This window comes from Ascaphus truei, chromosome 2 (genome assembly GCF_040206685.1).
Source record: "Ascaphus truei isolate aAscTru1 chromosome 2, aAscTru1.hap1, whole genome shotgun sequence".
Classification (NCBI taxonomy): domain Eukaryota; kingdom Metazoa; phylum Chordata; class Amphibia; order Anura; family Ascaphidae; genus Ascaphus; species Ascaphus truei.
This window is the reverse complement of record NC_134484.1, coordinates 254,019,650-254,037,503: the sequence shown is the minus strand read 5'-3', so window position 1 is coordinate 254,037,503 and position 17,854 is coordinate 254,019,650. Positions and strand designations below refer to the sequence as shown.

Here is a 17,854-nt window from a genome sequence, read left to right as displayed (position 1 = left end):
GTTTATCCCAGTCTCCTCCTCTTGGACCTGGTGCCACATATTTGATTCCAATGAATTGAAGTGTTTTTGTGTCTCCCTGATGTATTTCGTTTACGTGTTTAGCCACCGGTTTATCTCGAATGTTTCGAATATCTCCCATGTGTTCCAATATTCTCGTTTTAAGTTGTCTCTTCGTCTTACCTACATACATTTTACCACATTTACATATGATCAAATAAATTACTCCCATTGTTTGGCAGTTAATAAGATTCTTGATTTTGTATGTTTTGGATTTCGTGGAATTAGTGAAGGTTGTAGTTTTGGTCATGAAATTACATGCTTTACATCGAGCACATGGATAAGACCCTACAGGTTTGTCCCCCATCCATGTTTATTTCTGGCAAGAAAAACAAATCCAAAGTGAAGAGAAAAAAACCCCAGAATTATTTGGACTGCAACAAGAACAAAAGAAAATATACAAGATTAACTATTAAAAATGTTTAAATAACCACATCAGAAATGGCACAAGACAAGGATGCCCTCTGTACCCCCTGCTGTACGCTCTAGCGATAGAACCTTTAGTCAAATGCGGATATCGGGGGAATTGAGGTAAAACAAAAAGTATACTGTACAAGCTGTCACTGATTGTAGATGATATATTATTAACAATATCAAGACCCTTAACCTCTCTGCCAAACCTATTCAATAATTTATCAGAGTTCCACAAATTATCAGGGTTTAAAATAAACAATGATAAATCCGAATCCCTAAATATAAATCTCCCACAGGAACAAATAAAGCTGATAAAAATAAACTTTGACTTCAAATAGAAGACTCAGGCCATAAAGTACTTGGGAATCTGGCTGACCAACACACAAGACACTATATACGAAACAAACTACCCAGCACTAATAAAAACACTGAAAAAAGACTTAGAGGAATGGTCCAGGTGCCATATATCCTGGATAGGTAGAGTAAACCCTATTAAAATGAACCTATTACCAAGAATCTTGTACTTATTACACACAATACCAGTGCAGGTCAGGGCTAGGGATATACACGATCTACAGACAAAAATCACAACATTTATATGGAACAACAAAAAAGCGAGAATAAAGTTGCCCACACTCTATAGACCCAAGATGTCGGGAGGATTAGCCTTGCCACATTTATTGCAGTATTATCAAGCGGCACATTTAAGCCAACTGGTCCACTGGCATGCCCACAAACAGAGTAAAAAGTGGGTGGAAATTGAATCTGATATGCTCTCAAGGTCATCTATAGATATGATATTATGGTTAACAAAGAAAGAAAGACCTGAACTGACGGTGCCTCTGGCATCTACTGTATCACACACTCACTAAAAATGTGGGATTCATTGAAATTTAAACATCGGTTGACCAACCTAAATCTCAGATGACACCACTAATTGAGAATACTAGCTTTATCCTGGGCATGGAACCAACAGCATTAAAAAAATGTATGGGCAAACAAAGAAATAAAATGTTCGAGACAGTAATGAGAGAAAATGGGCTACATAATTCGGCCTTTTTTAGGTATCTTCAACTGAGGGATCATATATACGAAGTGAAGGTCCATATGGTGACTTTACAATATTTGAGGATATGTGCTTCACGGGGGAGGGCAAGAAAGGCCTGATCTCCAAAGTATACAACATACTTACGGCTGTTAAAACAGAAACCGAGATAAAACCAAAATTGATGACAAAGTGGGAAGAGGCGTTGGGAGAACAACTAGATCAGGAGGAGTGGGATAATATATTTGAAGGGATAGCAGAGTTCCACATGTGTCTTAATGAAAGAAAATGCATAGAAAATGCTCCACCAATGGAATTACACCCCACTAAGATTGTCCACATTTTTCAGAAACATGTCCCCACTTTGTACAAGAGGATGTGGTCAGCAGGGATCGTTTATACATATGTGGTGAACGTTTCCAAAGGTTACAAAGCTATGGAGGACCACACATGATATGGCACAGACAATTCTTGGGTTTGTCTTCTCCCTAGACCCCTGGAAGGTACTGTTATGCAGACCAATTGAAAATATGGAAAAAAACAAAGATAAGCTACAGACACACATATATACAGCCGCCAGATGTGAAATAGCTAAGGCCTGGAAACAGGAACAACAGCCAGCTATGGAGGGTCTGTCTCATGGAAAAACTGACGGGAATACAAAATGACACAGTTCAGAAATACTTAAAAGTATGGGAGCCATTGAGAATTTTTATAGGAAATAGATATCTTACTAGGGGAACTCTCCAAATCTGAAAAACAAAAAACACACAAGCTAAAAAAAAAAGCATACTGTAAGTTCCGAGGTAACCTTGGAGCAATATGATTCGTAACTGTATAAAATATAGAGGTGGGCCTGGAAGGTATTCAGTATTCAATATTCCACAAATGTACGATTGTTAATAAGCTTTTATGGTATATCAACAAGTGGAAAAATACTCTAAAAGCAATTAAATTGTTTCTTCTTTTTCTTTTCCCCTTTCCTTGTCTTTTAAGTTAATTTTTTGTATTAGTTATTTTATAAGCTGTCCAAACAGTGATGTCATTACTGTCTTCCCACTAAATGTGTTATATATATGATACAAATGTATGTAATTCAAAAGTAACGTAACCCCTTTTTATGTTCAGTATCCCATTCCCCACTTTTCTTAACGAAAACTCAAATAAAGAACAAGTTTACAAAAAATAAATAAAATGTTTAAATAACCAAAATATTACGTTTATGCTCTTTCTTCCATACATCCTTTCAATCTCCAAACAGGTGCCCCTCAGATGTTTCCTCCCAGTGTTGGATTTTTCAGGATAATGCTTGCTCTAAAAAAAGAAAAAGTAAGACCATTTGTTTTGGATGAAGGCATGATTAACAAAGCATTGAATGTGGTTCCATACGGTACCTGCAGAAAAATTCAGCGTCAATTCATGACTGTAAAAATGTACATAAGTAACATTTCATTTTAAAAGCATTATTGACTAAAACCAGAAAAAGCAATATACCAGTTAAAAAAAATAATAAATGGGAATATCAGATAGGTAATGACAATATGACAAATGATTCAGCTAAATACTATCTGTTTTTCTTGTCATAAGTAAGGGTCATTTAATTAAATCCTTTGGCAAAAACATTAAAAGCCTGCGACCATGTCAAGGTAAAAGGTCCAGCACTGCCTCTAAACCCTCTCTATACCCGTCTCGTGGAGGAGGAAATGTCTCAATAGACTGGTCATTCACACGTTTGTACCAGGACCTGGTAATTAAACGTGGGAATGGGGGCACTTAAAACCAAGGAGGAGGGGTCACAGACTTCCCAGCAATCGTTACCAATTGATTTAATGCACACACACGGTTTTGAGTTTGCTGTGTGTGATACCAAATAATTGTGTGTAGTTTGTCCTGTTCACCTTCCATTACTGCTTCACTTGTAGAAATAATCTTCATGGGAAAGACTGGAACTTTGTGCTGTAGCTCTTGGAATGGCTCTTTTCCCTTTAATAGTGTGAGGATTCAGGAATCGCGCCACCTACGGCGCACTCCAGCCAGACCTTTGTTCACGCGCGGGTCTACCTCTAGGGAAACATCCGCAGGCCGCACAGCGCACACACGCGCACAGGTGACATCACCAGGTACTGCGGGGGTAGGTCCCGCCTCCAGATTGAGTCATGCGTGTGCAGCGCGCCCGAGCTCCGTGGCAAAACTGATCACATTACACACTCCCACATGTCTCCTGCACCACTCTAACCAATCATTGCTTCTGATGAGGCCGCACCTCCCCTCCGCCCCCCTGTCTCTTTGGCTGAGCATAGATCCATTTGTCGTTGTGTTTCATCTCTCCTGTGCCTTCGCAGACTTGTCTTGCTGTATCTTGCTTCGTGTACTGACCTGGCTTTATCCTGGACTCCGCAGCTCTGGCTTACTGACCCCGGCTTACCTCAGACCCTCGGCATCTCTCCAACCCTGACCTCGGCACTCGGACAACAACTATTCTACTATCTCCAATCCCGACCTTGGCTAATAGTACCTTCTACGATCCGGACCTCTCCTACTCTGACCTCGGCAAGTATTACGACAACTCTGACTTCTCCAACCCCGACCCGGCAACCTCGACTAACCCACTCTCCAGACGTGCCCCTGTGGCTGTGGGTGGTGTTACTACTAATTCCCACCTCATCCTGGGGTTCCGCCTTGTTTATGGTGAACACAGCATTACAAATAGGCTGACTGTCCATCTTACATGTAGCACAGTGAATATATGCACAATAATTGACATACTCTACTACCCAATCTTACATCCCAGCTAAAATCTAGAGCCCTTCTCCTTCCTTATGCTCTACTGAAGACCACCGCTCTTCTGCTCCATTCGTCTCTACTATATGCTAATTTCTCAAACCTTTTTCACTTTCAAGCAGAATTAGGTTGGGTCAACGCTACGTCCCGATCCAGCGCTATGCAACAAAATGACATAGTGCTTACAGGGCAATCACTAGGGAATACCTATCCCTCCCTTCCTCTCCACTGTTGTTCCCTAGCCGCAGCGTTTACTAATGAGCACCTGGCAGCATTACTACACAAACTCCACAATAGTTAGTAGCCATGGTTACCACACACAGCGTTGAGTAAAAAGATCATTATGATTTCTTCCTAAAGCAGGGCTAACTTATTAACACCTGGTTTACTTTCTCCGCAGGCAGGTTCAACCTTAGCCGCCATTACAGCTACACACAGCCTAATACATAGGCGTCAGTTTGGATGCAGTAGGACTGATTAGTGATTGCTATATTTTTATATATATTCACTGACCAACCTATACAAATAGCCCCTAAGGGCACTACCATTCTGCTATACATACAGGACTATATTCCAAGCTAACAGGTTGTATCCAACCAGCCATAGCTCACTGGTGTATGTTCTATGCCAATAGGCTGAACTAGTACAGCCTCATTTAAAGGGACTACAGTTTCTGCTTAGCAGCTGATTTTTCTCATAAATATCAAAGGCTGACTGAGCGTAAGTCGCCACTAATTAGTTACTTGTTTTTGGTGACTTGCACTTACACTTAACGTTTATAAGTGGTTTTATCCTGCCCCAGTTTTTTTTATAATTTTTTGCATATTTAATAAACTTTCTTTTAACTTACCTCAGACTACCATTCATAAAAATAAGGGTCACGCAGTTACTCCCCCATACATTTTCCATGCTAAGGAGCTCTCTTTGCCAGTCCAAATCCATATACTAATACTTAGCCTGTTTTCGTACCAGATAGTCTAGAGCAGCGGTGCGCAAACTTTTCCCCCTACGCCCCCGGGACAGCTCACCCTCCTTGCTCGTGCTCCCCCCCTCTTAGGCTGAGTCCCCGCTGGCGCTGAGCTCGCTATGAGCTTGGCACTTAGCGCGCTTACCTATGTGAATGTGAATCCTCCCGTTCACGCTCGCGCTGTGCGTTGGCGTTCATGCGCGTGCCCGCACGCTCTCCCAAGCTTTGTGCTTGAGGAGACACTGCGGAGATACTTTCAGGTTCAGAGCAGGGTCAAATGACCCTGCTCTGACCAATGGGAAGAGAGAGGGCGTGTTCTAATGCCCTCTCACTACTGCAAACACAAACATGGGATTTCTAGCCGAGAGAAGTGGAGGGGGGGAAAACGGACTGGTGTGGTGTGGTGTGTGTGGGGGGGGATGGGGTGGGGGCAAAACGGACTGGTGTGGTGTGTTGGGGGGGGTGGGGGCAAAACAGACTGGTGTGGTGTGTGTGTGGGGGGGGGGGCAAAACGGACTGCTGTGGTGTGTGGGGGGGCAAAACGGACTGCTGTGGTGTGTGTGTGGGGGGGGGGCAAAACGGACTGCTGTGGTGTGTGGGGGGGGGGGGGGTGGGGACAAAACGGACTGCTGTGGTGTGGGGGGGGGGGCAAAACGGACTGCTGTGGTGTGTGTGGGGGGGTTGGGGGCAAAACAGACTGCTGTGGTGTGTGGGGGTGGGTGGGGGCAAAACGGACTGCTGTGGTGTGTGGGGGTGGGTGGGGGCAAAACGGACTGCTGTGGTGTGTGTGGGGGGGTGGGGGTAGGGGCAAAACGGACTGGTGTGGTGTGTGGGGGGGGGGCAAACAAAGTGGTGTGGGGGGGCAAACAAAGTGGTGTGGGGGGCAAACAAAGTGGTGTGGGGAAGCAAACAAAGTGGGGGGGAAGGAGAGAAGGGGGGGAGAAAGGAGAGAAGGAGGGAGAAAGGAGAGAAGGGAGGAGAAAGGAGAGGGGGGAGAAAGGAGAGAGGGGAAGGGAGAGCAAGGGGGAGAGAAACGAGAGGAGGAAAGGGAGAGAGAGGAGGGCAGGGGGAGAGAGAGCAATGAGGGGAGAGAGAGCAATGGGGGGAGAGAGAGAGCAATGGGGGAAAGAGAGCGAGCAATGGGGGGGAGAGAGAGAGAGCAATGGGGGGAGGGTTGAGAGAGAGAGAGCAATGGGGGGAGAGAGAGAGAGCAATGGGGGGATAGAGAGAGAGCAATTGGGGGAGAGAAAGCAATGGGGAAAGAGATAAGGGAGAGAGGAGGGAAGGGGGTAGAGAGAAAATGGACAGACACACACAGCCCCTATTCAGCCAATGACACGCCCCTCCCCTAATAGCCACGCCCCCCACTCCTGCTCTAAAAATGTTGCAGGACAGCGATCGCTCACGCTTGGAGAGCTGGTGACATCACCGCTCTCCAAGCATGAGCGAGCTCAGCGGCAGCGTGGACTCAGCCTTACCCTGCCTCCAGTGTTAAATGACGCTGCTGGGTCATTTGCTGCCGCGTTGCCATGGCCAAAAACCTAGGTAAGGAAAGTTACAGAGGACTTGCGCAGTCGCCTGCCATTTAATTTCAATGCCTTGGGGAAGAGCGTGGGGCCTCTGTAGACGCCACACCTCGCCCTGGAAAATCGCAAGCACCCCTGGTCTAGAGAGTGCACATTACTGGGTATTCTATACTCTTTCCACCTATGGGGAGAGGTACCTCTCTCTTTAATAAAACTCTGTAAAGCACTGCGTACATTAGTGGCGCTATATTAATAACCATATACATACATAAGCATCAACTTCAAAGAGATGTCAGAATGGCCTAACTTACCAAGTAAGTGTATCTGTGTTTGGCCCCAAAAATGTGCATGAACATGCCCTTCAGGTTTGTCTCACAGCAACACATTTTGCACCCGTATATAAAATGGTCACTTTCAATTGTATGGTATTCATATATGTACTCCAGCCCTAGGAGAAGAAAGACAAATAGCGCTCAATACCAAATTTAACAGGTCTGCGGATCCTATGTGTGCTGGTAGGTTGGACTTTCTGGGTCATGTGATCGCTAGTGTAGGGATTATGTGCAAAGTACAGGCAAATCCTTGATGAGACCCTGTGTGAGTCAGCCAAGACTGAAACTGGGGAGGAAATTCACACTTCAATAGGACAGTGACCAGAAGAACAAGGCCAAAGCCCCACTGGAGAGGTTGAACAAGAACAGAATTAATGTTCTTGAGTGGCCCAGTCAAAGTTCTGACTTGAACCCAATATAATATTTATGACGAGACATGAAAATTGCAGTCCATTGACTATCCCCAACAAACTTATTAGAACTGGATCAATTTTCCTGTGAAGAATGGGCAGAAATGTCACTATCCTGCTGTGCAAAGCAGGTAGAGACCAATCCAAAAACACTCATAGCAGTAATTGCTGAAAAAGGTGCTTCTACCAAGTACTGACTTAAAGCAGCAGTTCAAGCAATATCCTATAAGTGGTTTTTTTTTGTTTTTTTAAATAAATCAGTTCCGTACAATGAGAAAATACTTGTACTGTAGCATTCAAAAAAAAAAAAGAATGTTTTAAAGATAATTTTACTGTTTCTAATGTAGGAAGCATTTCCAAAGTGACAGCCCCTTTCCCCTTCTGATAGGCTCTGACTCTTGAGCCCCACCCTCTCTCTAGCAGTGAACCAATTGTATCTAGTAACTGCCCAGTCAATCATATTCCAGGACTACATTGCCAAGAATGCTATGCAAGAACTGAATTAAATAACCCAGAGCAAGCGATAGATTACAGCACAATGGATCGATCTGCAGTTTAGCTAATCACTTGTCAGTGTGCAGATTGTATTGATGCACATATTGAATGGGATAAAAAATATATATATTTTAAAAACTGCAGCTTTAACTGCAGCTTTAAGGGCCTGAATACTTATACAACCAGTAGATGTCCATTTGTACATTTCCTTTGCTGGCATTTGACTTCCTCCTAAAAAAAAGTGCAACCAGTGTTCAGTTTAACCACTACAGTTTTGTATCCCCTCGCCCGCATTTGTTGTTGTCGGGTGGGAGGGTTGCAGCAGGGCAGGGAACGCTCCGGTATATCGGAGGTTCTGCGTATTAGGGCGCCACCATGTTGGGAGTTGGCGCAGGCGCAGAAGGTGTGGAGCAGGAAGTCGCGCATGCGCGGGCATAGCAGTCAAAGCCCGTGAAGGAGGAGTAGCTCCCATAGGGTGGAGCATAGGGAACTACGAGTCCCAGCAGCCCCGCGGGACCCTGTGACGCCAGGGGACCAATCGGGTGGTAGGAAGGCAGGAAGGAAGGAGGATATAGGGGTCGGAGGGCGCGCACGTTGCTCAGAGCTAGCGGGAGGAGGAAGGAGACGGAGCTCCGGTGTAGGGAGGCATTCAACCCCTACCTAAGCCTTATACCCCAGCCCAGTTAGGCCCTGAGTCCCCGTAGTGTGGAGCGGAGATAGGGACTGGCCCTAGACAGGTTCCGGTTCCCTTACTGTGCCGTTCAGTGATCGCTTAAAGAGACAGTGTGTAATTAGCTGGAGGTCTGGGCTCAGATCCTATTACTGTTGTTGCTGTTCGTCTGGGTGGAATCGCCCCGGACGTCAATTGCTGGAGTCACCTCGCATCTGACCCTTTGTGAAGATCCTTGGCAGGCCCGGGTACTGGAGTGCCCGGCAGGTAACCATCAAGTGCACCAAGTATGAGGTTATTCATATTGTCACACGTGCCCCAGGCTCTCCGTGGCGGAGGCTTAGGCCCTGTGAGCCTACAGGTTATACAGCATATGGTAGCGGTCTGTGTTCACTAGGAAACAGGGCTACATATCTTAGAATTAAAAAAACAAAAACATTTATTTGAAAAACTGTGCATATATTATTTGAAATGTAACAAAATGTGACATTATTGGTAAAGGTTGATTACTTCTGCATATCACTGTATATATTGGTATGTATGGATTGCGCCTCACTGGAGTGTTTATTGAAAATGTCCAATAAACAATAGTATGAAGTTCAAACAAGGAGTTAAAAATGTCTCCTGGTGCCTCTGTTGCAGCATCTTATAAGAGGGAACTACTTTATTACCTCAAAGAGAGAAACCTATATATTGGATGATAGAAGCACAGAAAACAGGGGCACCATAAAATATAACCGTTTTAATCACAGAAGATAGGTAAAAACCTATATTAAAGTATGTAGGGTTAAAAGATATTGCACTCAAGGGAGCGTCTTAAAAAGGTAGCTGATCTGTGCAACAGTCTAGAGATTTGATCCAGTCACTGCTGGCTCCATTGGCTCTGCTGGCCTTTCACTGTAGCTTGAAGGGGAAACCTGGATCCTCTAATGTCAGTATGCCGTCTCACTATACGGTATCACCTGTGTCGGAGCTCAATGTGGGGATGTTTCAGGGGCACTCCTGCAGAAGGGAGTGAATCCTATTATTGTATTTTACAACAGTTCATATTATTTCTTTCAACTTTAATCCTGCAGGCTCATCACAGCATTATGTACACCAAGATAAAACATTTTGGTTGTACCTCCCCCTACCACACACTCACAATATGACACCCACACACAAAGACACATCTGTACTAATGTTTCAGGTTTTGGCTAATCTGGTTTTTAATTCCATGGGGTTTAGCTGAGTCAGGGGTTTAGCTGTGTCAACTCAGCCGGTGTAAACGACCTTTTATTATTGAGAGAGGGGTGTATTAGGACAAACTATTGACTGTTATTATGCACACAGTACAATAAGCTTGGACATTTCCTTCCCCCACCCACCCCCCATTCAGAAGTGTTGCATCTGTGAAAGGAAAAAAAATGGCTGCAGGATTAGTGAAATGATAGCCTTGACTGGTTAACACTACTGAAAGCCACACAAAACAAATACACTACAATATAACTTGCCGTACATGTAAACTATAATGAATTTTTAAATAAAATAGGTAATACACATACTATACATACGGTTCTGTATATAATTATGTATATATAAAGTAGAGAGTATGCGCAGAAATAAAATGGTTAACGGTCAATTACCTTTAATAGAAGGCTAACATTTAATCAGGTTATTTCAGTACCATACGTACCAGAACTATACTTAATGTACCTGTTCTTACCTTACTACAGTACAGCACAATACTGTACCTTACTACATGTCGGTGACATTCCCATTACGCTCTAAAAGAACAGGTAAAATGCTGCTAATTGTCTATGTAGTTATTGCATCTTTGTACAGTCAGTATGTCGTTCCAGAAACTCATTATTCCTTGTATTAATTCCTCCTTTTTGGACGGTTTAACAACCTTTCTTATATGATACTTCAGCTCATGACACACCAGTTCGATGAGGTTCAAATGTGGTGATCTGGAATGGGAGGGGAAAAAATGGCGAATTAGTTGAACAGATACAAACAGTTTAAAACAATGAGAAAAAGTTCATGTACACTGGAGCACTTAATCCGGTAGCGTCATAACCCAGTTGATATCGCTCGCAAGAATATATGCGGTATGTTTAGGATCATTGTCCTGGAAGAACCGGTGACCACCAGATGGGAAATCATGCCTAATGTATTCAACAATACGGGTGACTATTTGCTCTTGGAAAAATACTTTATCTATGATTCATGGAACAAGAGAAGAAAACATTATGTTAAAACTGAACATTAGGGTATAGAATACACTACAGTTGTACTGTACAGTGCAAAGGACTACATCATGTGACTTTGTACAAAACATTATTTTACTCTCAAATATGATGATGCATCCTGGTCCACGTCTAGAGATCGCACCCAACAGATGCATCTTCACTGGGTACTTGGGACGCGGCTTCAGAGATAGGCGTCCTTTTTTGTGGAATGCAAAAGTGGCAAATCTATCAAGAGCTACAGTTGTCGCATCAGAAAAAAAAGTCCCGCCACTTGCGATCCATGCCCGTGCTTGGTCCACTGTTTTTACCTTGTCGGCATCCTTCATCATTGGTTACGCTCTGTAAAGACATGGAAGAATTTGACAGATACAGTAAAACCACACTTTTACCTACAGTACAGTAGTGTACATTACAACACTTTGCCTGTACTGTCCTAACTACTCCACAGTAATTACAGTGTCAACCCTGTTCTGTCACTCTGTTCTGTCATATTGCATACTACAGTATTGTACTGTATGTCTTTATTTATATAGCGGCAAAAGTGTACTCAGCGCTTCACAAAGAATACAGTACAGGGAATTTTACAAATACAATAAGTGCAGCAAAAATCAGACAATGGGAAAGGAAATCCCTGCCCCGAAGAGCTTACAATCTAAGAGGTTTGAGGGGAAACTTACAGAGACAGCAGGTGAGGGAATAAGTGCTGTAGATGGGTGTGCTTGGCCACAATGGGTGGTATAAGTGACTGTGGGACAATAGCCATGAGTACAGGCTATTGGGATGCTTGATTTGTGGGGCAAGTTTTAAGGTTAGTCAGTGTTAAATGAAAAGGTTACCATTTGGAGGGGAAGAGATGGCAGGGAGGCGTAGGTGATATCAGGTGTGTATGTCTGGCTTCAGGCTTAGGGGAGATCCCCAGCAGCAGGAAGGAGTAGATAGAGGGTGTGAATAGAGGATTTGTGTGGGTGTTTTTTATTGAGGGGTAAAGAAGATGGAGATATATGAATAGAGTTGGAGACATGGGGCTGGTAGAAAGAAATGTGTATTTTGAAAAGAAGCGAGGTCAGAGCAAATATAAATAGTAGCAGCATCATGGCAGCAGTAATTTAGTGCTGAGATGTGTGGTCTGGGATAGAAACTGTCCACCTTTCCAGCGTAGTTCACATCCAGGATTGAGGGCCCGTAGGTGTTCTGTAGTCCCCTTGTTTCCCTCCTGTTGAACTCCCTGTTAAACTCGACCATGCCACTTAAAACTGGGCCACTTTGAATCTTGGGCAGTATAATACTGTACAGTACTTTATTACAGTAAGACACTTAGTTGACACGTCCATATTTCCATCCCAATTGGCGTCTCATCACCCTGATGCTGGTCTCATATGCTGTGAGATTGTGACTGTTCTCTAGAACAGTCTTGACTCTTGCTGCACAGCGCTCATCATTAGCCTCGCTGATTTTGTCCACCAGACACTTTACCGTCCTACAGTTTAAAGGAAAAGAGAACAATTTGTTAGGCCCAAAAATAAGTCAAAACAAATACATGACATACAGTACTGTATACAGTATTCTAAAATAATTGCAAAGAAAACAAGTAAACAAAAAAATGCATTTTGATATGCAAGACGCTTATACAAGTAATACATTAATCACAGAATGAAAACAAAAATACTTACTCTGTTGTGACTGGGGGACTCAGCTTTACACTTTTTGCCTGACCATGGCATGATAGCTGACAGTGGTTTTTGCTAATTCGAGGCCCGAATTCAGTAACCAGCATTTGATCTGTAAAATTCCGTGTCCTTTCTTGTACATGTCCTGTATTCTTATGCTGATATCCTTTCAAATAACTTTCTTCGGCATCGCTGCTTTAGAAAATAAATCAAGCACAGAGGAATGTATATTCGATGTGTATTCAATGTATATTCAATGTGCATTGAATCAACAGAAGTGATGGTATATTTATAATGTAATGGCCCTAGCTCGATAGGCTGAGTACTGTATATGCCCACTTTTAACACCTACAGCTCATGTCCACGGCCAACAAAAAATTCCAATAGGTGCATAAAAGGTGACACAAAATGCATAGCCTCCTACACGCCGATCTCTATCTGAACGGGCTCTTGAACAGATACTGTATTGTGCATTCTTCCATCTTCTTCCATGGATCAACCCCGATTCTACGGACGCAGGCACCTGCTTTCTCCTGCTGTGCCGACCATGAAAAAACGAAAGTCGTAAGCTGTTTTCAAGCCAAAGCCAAAGGTGCCTAGAGAAAAGGTGACGAAGGCTCCCAAGGCAACGAACCCTGGGCTTTATTATGTGAAGAAGAAAATGGCCAAAATACACAAGGATCAACTTGTTTGGACAGTCACCAGAAGTGCCCATGCACAGACCGAAGCAGAATCAGACATCCCGTACTTTTCACTGCCATCGCCACCGAATTCAAAACATCCGCCCGCTCTGACCCTTTGACCACCAATGCTCGTCTGGAAACCCCCAGATCACCTGCTCCAGCACCCATCCATGTCGATGCTCATCTGGAAACCCCCAGCTCACCTGCTCCAGCACCCATTCCCACCGATGCTCTTCCGGGAACCCCCAGCTCACCTACTCCAGGACCCATCAACGCTTATGCTTGTCCGGAAACCCCCAGCTCATCTGCTCCAGCACCCATCCACGCAGATGCTCATCCGTAAACCCCCAGCTCACCTGCTCCAGCACCCATCCGCGCCAATGCTCATCCGTAAACCCCCAGCTTACCTGCTCCAGCACCCAGCAATGTCGAAGTAAGTCCCAAACCCCGAGCTCACCTCCTCCGGCACCCAGCCACGCAAATGTTCGTCCGGGTGACACCAGCACTCCTTACACCAGATCCAGCTCGAAATCACTGACAACTGAACAGAGCAATACAGGGACCGAATGGAGGCCAAGATGGATTGTCTTTTGGATATCATGGTGAATATGGATAGGTGCATGGGAGTTCGTCTGGATAAGATTGAGAGGAACATCGCGGTGCTCTGTACTTTGGTTGGAGTCCCTGCCCCTGTATGTCTGACGCAGGAGGGTGGCCTGGAGGCACCTTATTGTCCCATGGAGGAACTGCATACCCCCCCCCACTCGTGCACCCTCTCAATCTCTGGATTGGAAACACAATGTGCAGGACCCCCCCCCCCTCCCCATGGTGCAGGAAACTCACCCAGCAATACTGCCAGGTAAGACACACACAGTGCTCAATCCATACATGCCATGTCCCTCCCCCCCAAAACCTAAGGTACTGTAAACCTCTAGTCCTACTGTAAAGTGCAGTAGCCCATGTCATGCTGTCAGGATCGCGCCTCCGCCATCCACACTTCCCCGCTTACCGGCAGCTACTAACCTTCAGGGCGGCCCACGCAGCCGCATCCTCTGCTCCTCCTCCGGTTCCCATCCTCACGGCACGCCGTTTCCACCTCCTGGAGACACGCGGCAGGTCCCATCCGCAAGCACATTCCAGCGCGTTGCGCCCCCGTCACACATGTGCACGTCTTAAAGGGACAAACGCCTACAAGAATGCCTGGATTGAACTCAGGTGGGCTACACCTGAGATACACCCTGCCTCAGCCTATCACCGGTCTACCTACGTCTGATCCACTCTTCCCTTCTCTCCCTGATTGGTGCTTCCCTGTATATAGTCTCATTCTGCCTTCCAGTTATTGCTGAGCATAGGCCTTCTTTGCACCGTGCTCACTTGCAGCCTGAGTACCTGTCCACATTGATTCTGTATACCTGTTGTGATCCTGCTTTGTTCCTGACCTGTCTCTTCTTGTTCCACTGAACCTTGCCTTGGCTAACGGACTTCTACGCTCTCTACTCCACGAACTCGGCTTATGGAGATCTACTACTCTACGCTCTCCAATCCTCGACTACGGCTTACGGATCTTGACCATTCTACGCTCTCCAATCCCAGACCATAGGCAAGTACCCGCTACCCTCTCCACTCTCCTATCCTGACCCGGCTACGTTCACGACCCTGCAATCTGGACCCACACCGTGGTTTAGGGCGGTGGTTATATATATTCCCCACCTCGGCCCCGCGGTTCAGTCCAGGTTGCAATGAGCCTCCGTGACATTATGCTCAGCCCAACACACCTGGACCCCGCTGAGGTGGCCCAACAATTACAAAGAATTGAAAAGAACAGGTGGAAGGGTGTTTGAATCAGAATAATCAATGCATGGAGGGTTTCCAACGATCGCTAGGGGATTTGGATGACCGGGTTACCACCCTCCAACCTGCTGTACCTCAGTCTGCTGTACCGGCACCTATCCTTGCTCCGCTCTCCCCGAGCCCAGCACCACGCCTTCCGACCCCTAACCGCTACGGAGGCGACCCCTTGGTATGCCGGGGTTTTCTTAACTTAATGCTCCATACAGTCTGCATTACTGCCTGCACACATTCCTTGTCCTTGCTCCAAGGTGGCGTACATAATCTCCCTCCTGACGGACGACGCTCTGGCCTGGGCCTCAACGATTTGGGAGCAAAGACCCGATCTCACGTCTGACGTTCACAGATTCACAGCAGAGTTCCAAAGAGTCATTGACACTCCAGGAAGGAAGTTAACGGCAGCTTCTTCTCTCCTAAATATATCCCAGGGGAATCGAACGGTGGCGTGTTACGCTCTCGAATTCCACACAATTGCCACCGAGACCGGGTGGAATGACGAAGCATTGTCGGCGGTGTTCTGATAAGGGCTGTCCAAAAACCTTAAGGATGAACTGGCATCATTGGAACATCCGTCGGGATTAGAGGAGTTAGTGGCCCTGTGTATTCGGATGGACAAGGGTCTTCAAGAAAGGAGGATGGAGAGAGGTAAGTGCTTTCGAAGTTCACCTATATATCTTCCTTCACCAATCTCCAGCGGTAATTCCCCAGCCGTAGCCGTGGAGGAACCCATGCAACTCGGACTTACCCATCTGTCCACCGAGGAGAGACAGCGAAGGCAACGCTCGGGATTCTGTATGTATTGCGGCAACAAGGGTCACCTAGTCGCCACCTGCCCCATGAAACTGGGAAAAGCCAACGCCCAGTGAAGGTCGGGGGAACTACACTGGGAACCACGTCACATTTCTCTCCCAAATCTCCTATCAGGATCTACATTCCCGTCACCTTGTCCGGGGACAACTTCAAGACGACCACACGCTCCTGTCTGGACTCCGGATCAGGGGGCAACTTTATCGACCAGGAATTTGTGGAGAGAAATAAGATACCTCTAACCCCTAAAGATCGCCCAGTGGGCCTCGAGGCTATCGACGGTCGCCCTCTCTAACCTTTATTACCCTCCACACCAACCCTCTGTCCCTACTCTCCTCTGGTGGCCATTCAGAGACTATACAACTCGATGCTATCAACACACCATCGGTAGATATCATCCTAGGACTACCGTGGTTCCAGCAACATAACCCGGAGGTGGACTGGACCGGTACTTTGCCTATCCGCTGGAGTATTCTGTGCCAGGAGAGATGTCTGGACACATCCAAAACCCTCACCGGATTACTACTACCGGACCCTGGAGATTCTCTACCAGAGATATACCACGAATTCCGGGATGTCTTCGACAAAGGTCAAGCCGAAGAGCTACCGCCCTACCGTTCCTTTGATTGCCCCATCGACCTCTTGCCAGGTGCCACTATTCCCCGTGGTTGCTCCTACCCTCTATCCGCACCGGAGACTCAGGCCATGAGGCAATATATACAAGAAAACCTTCTCAGGGGATTCATCCGAAAATCTTCCTCACCCAATGGTGCGCTATTCTTCGTTAAAAAGAAAGATGGGTCTCTCAGACCCTGTATAGACTATCGTGGGCTCAACAAAATAACGGTTAAGAACCATTACCCTCTCCCTCTGATTTCAGAATTATTCTACAAACTCCAAGGAGCCACAATCTTCACGAAACTGGACCTGACAAGGCCATACAACACGGTGAGGATCCGTCACGGAGATGAGTGGAAGACTGCGTTCAACACTCGCGACGGACACTTTGAATATCCTGGGAGAGGTCCAAGACAACCTAAGACAGGCCACTATTCTCCACAGTAAACAAGCTGATCGCCACCGCCGCAGGACTCCTAATTATTTTCCTGGTCAAAAAGTCTGGCTCTACACGAGGAATATTCAGCTCAAGGTACCCTCTCCAAAACTAGCACCTAGATTCATCGGACCATTCCCAATTCTGGAGAGAATGAATCCAGTGGCCTACCGGCTAAAACTCCCTCCAACCATGAAAATCCCCTCTGCCTTTCATGTTTCGATCCTGAAAACCTTTCTAACTGACAATTCCGTCACAAGCAGGAACATTTCTCCCCGACCCATCCTAGTGGAGGGTCAACAGGAGTTCGAGGTCCAGGCCATCATCAATTCAAGGGTATCCAGGGGAAAGCTACAGTTCTTGGTACACTGGAAGGGCTTTGGTCCGGAAGAATGGGAGTGGATATACCGGGATAAAGTACATGCCTCTAGACTGATCCGGGAGTTTCACCGCAAGTACCCCTCAAAACCATTCCTGGGTCGCCCGGTGGTCTCCACTCGAGGAGGGGGTACTGTCAGGATCACGCATCACTTTCCGGCAGCTACTAACCTTCAGGGCGGCCCACGCGGCCGCATCCTCCGCTCCTCCTCCGGTTCCCTCCTCACGGCACGCCGCCTCCAACTCCTCGCCTCCAACGCTCGCGTCATGCATGTGCACGTCTTAAAGGGACAAACACCTACAATAATGTCTGGATTGATCTCAGGTGGGCTACACATGAGCTACACCCTGCCTCAGCCTATCACCGGTCTACCTTCGTCTGAGCCACTCCTCCCTTCTCTCCCTGATTGGTGCTTCCCTGTATATAGTCTCATTCTGCCTTCCAGTCATTGTTGAGCATAGACCTTCTTTGCACCGTGCTCACTT

The 17,854-nt window shown here is 46.0% G+C and overlaps 1 protein-coding gene across 1 annotated transcript in view; it reads right to left on the bottom strand.

The window, feature by feature from the left end:
- The window catches only part of LOC142487226 (uncharacterized), a 155,481-nt gene that overhangs the window by 32,165 nt on the left and 105,462 nt on the right, over nucleotides 1-17,854 (bottom strand). The window contains exons 5-6 of the mRNA XM_075586117.1: nucleotides 7,102-7,238; nucleotides 2,735-2,830 (exon numbers count right to left, since the gene is read on the bottom strand). Of these exons, the coding sequence (XP_075442232.1) occupies nucleotides 2,735-2,830; nucleotides 7,102-7,176 (171 nt within the window). The 5' untranslated portion in view covers nucleotides 7,177-7,238. The remainder of the gene's footprint in view (nucleotides 1-2,734; nucleotides 2,831-7,101; nucleotides 7,239-17,854) is intronic.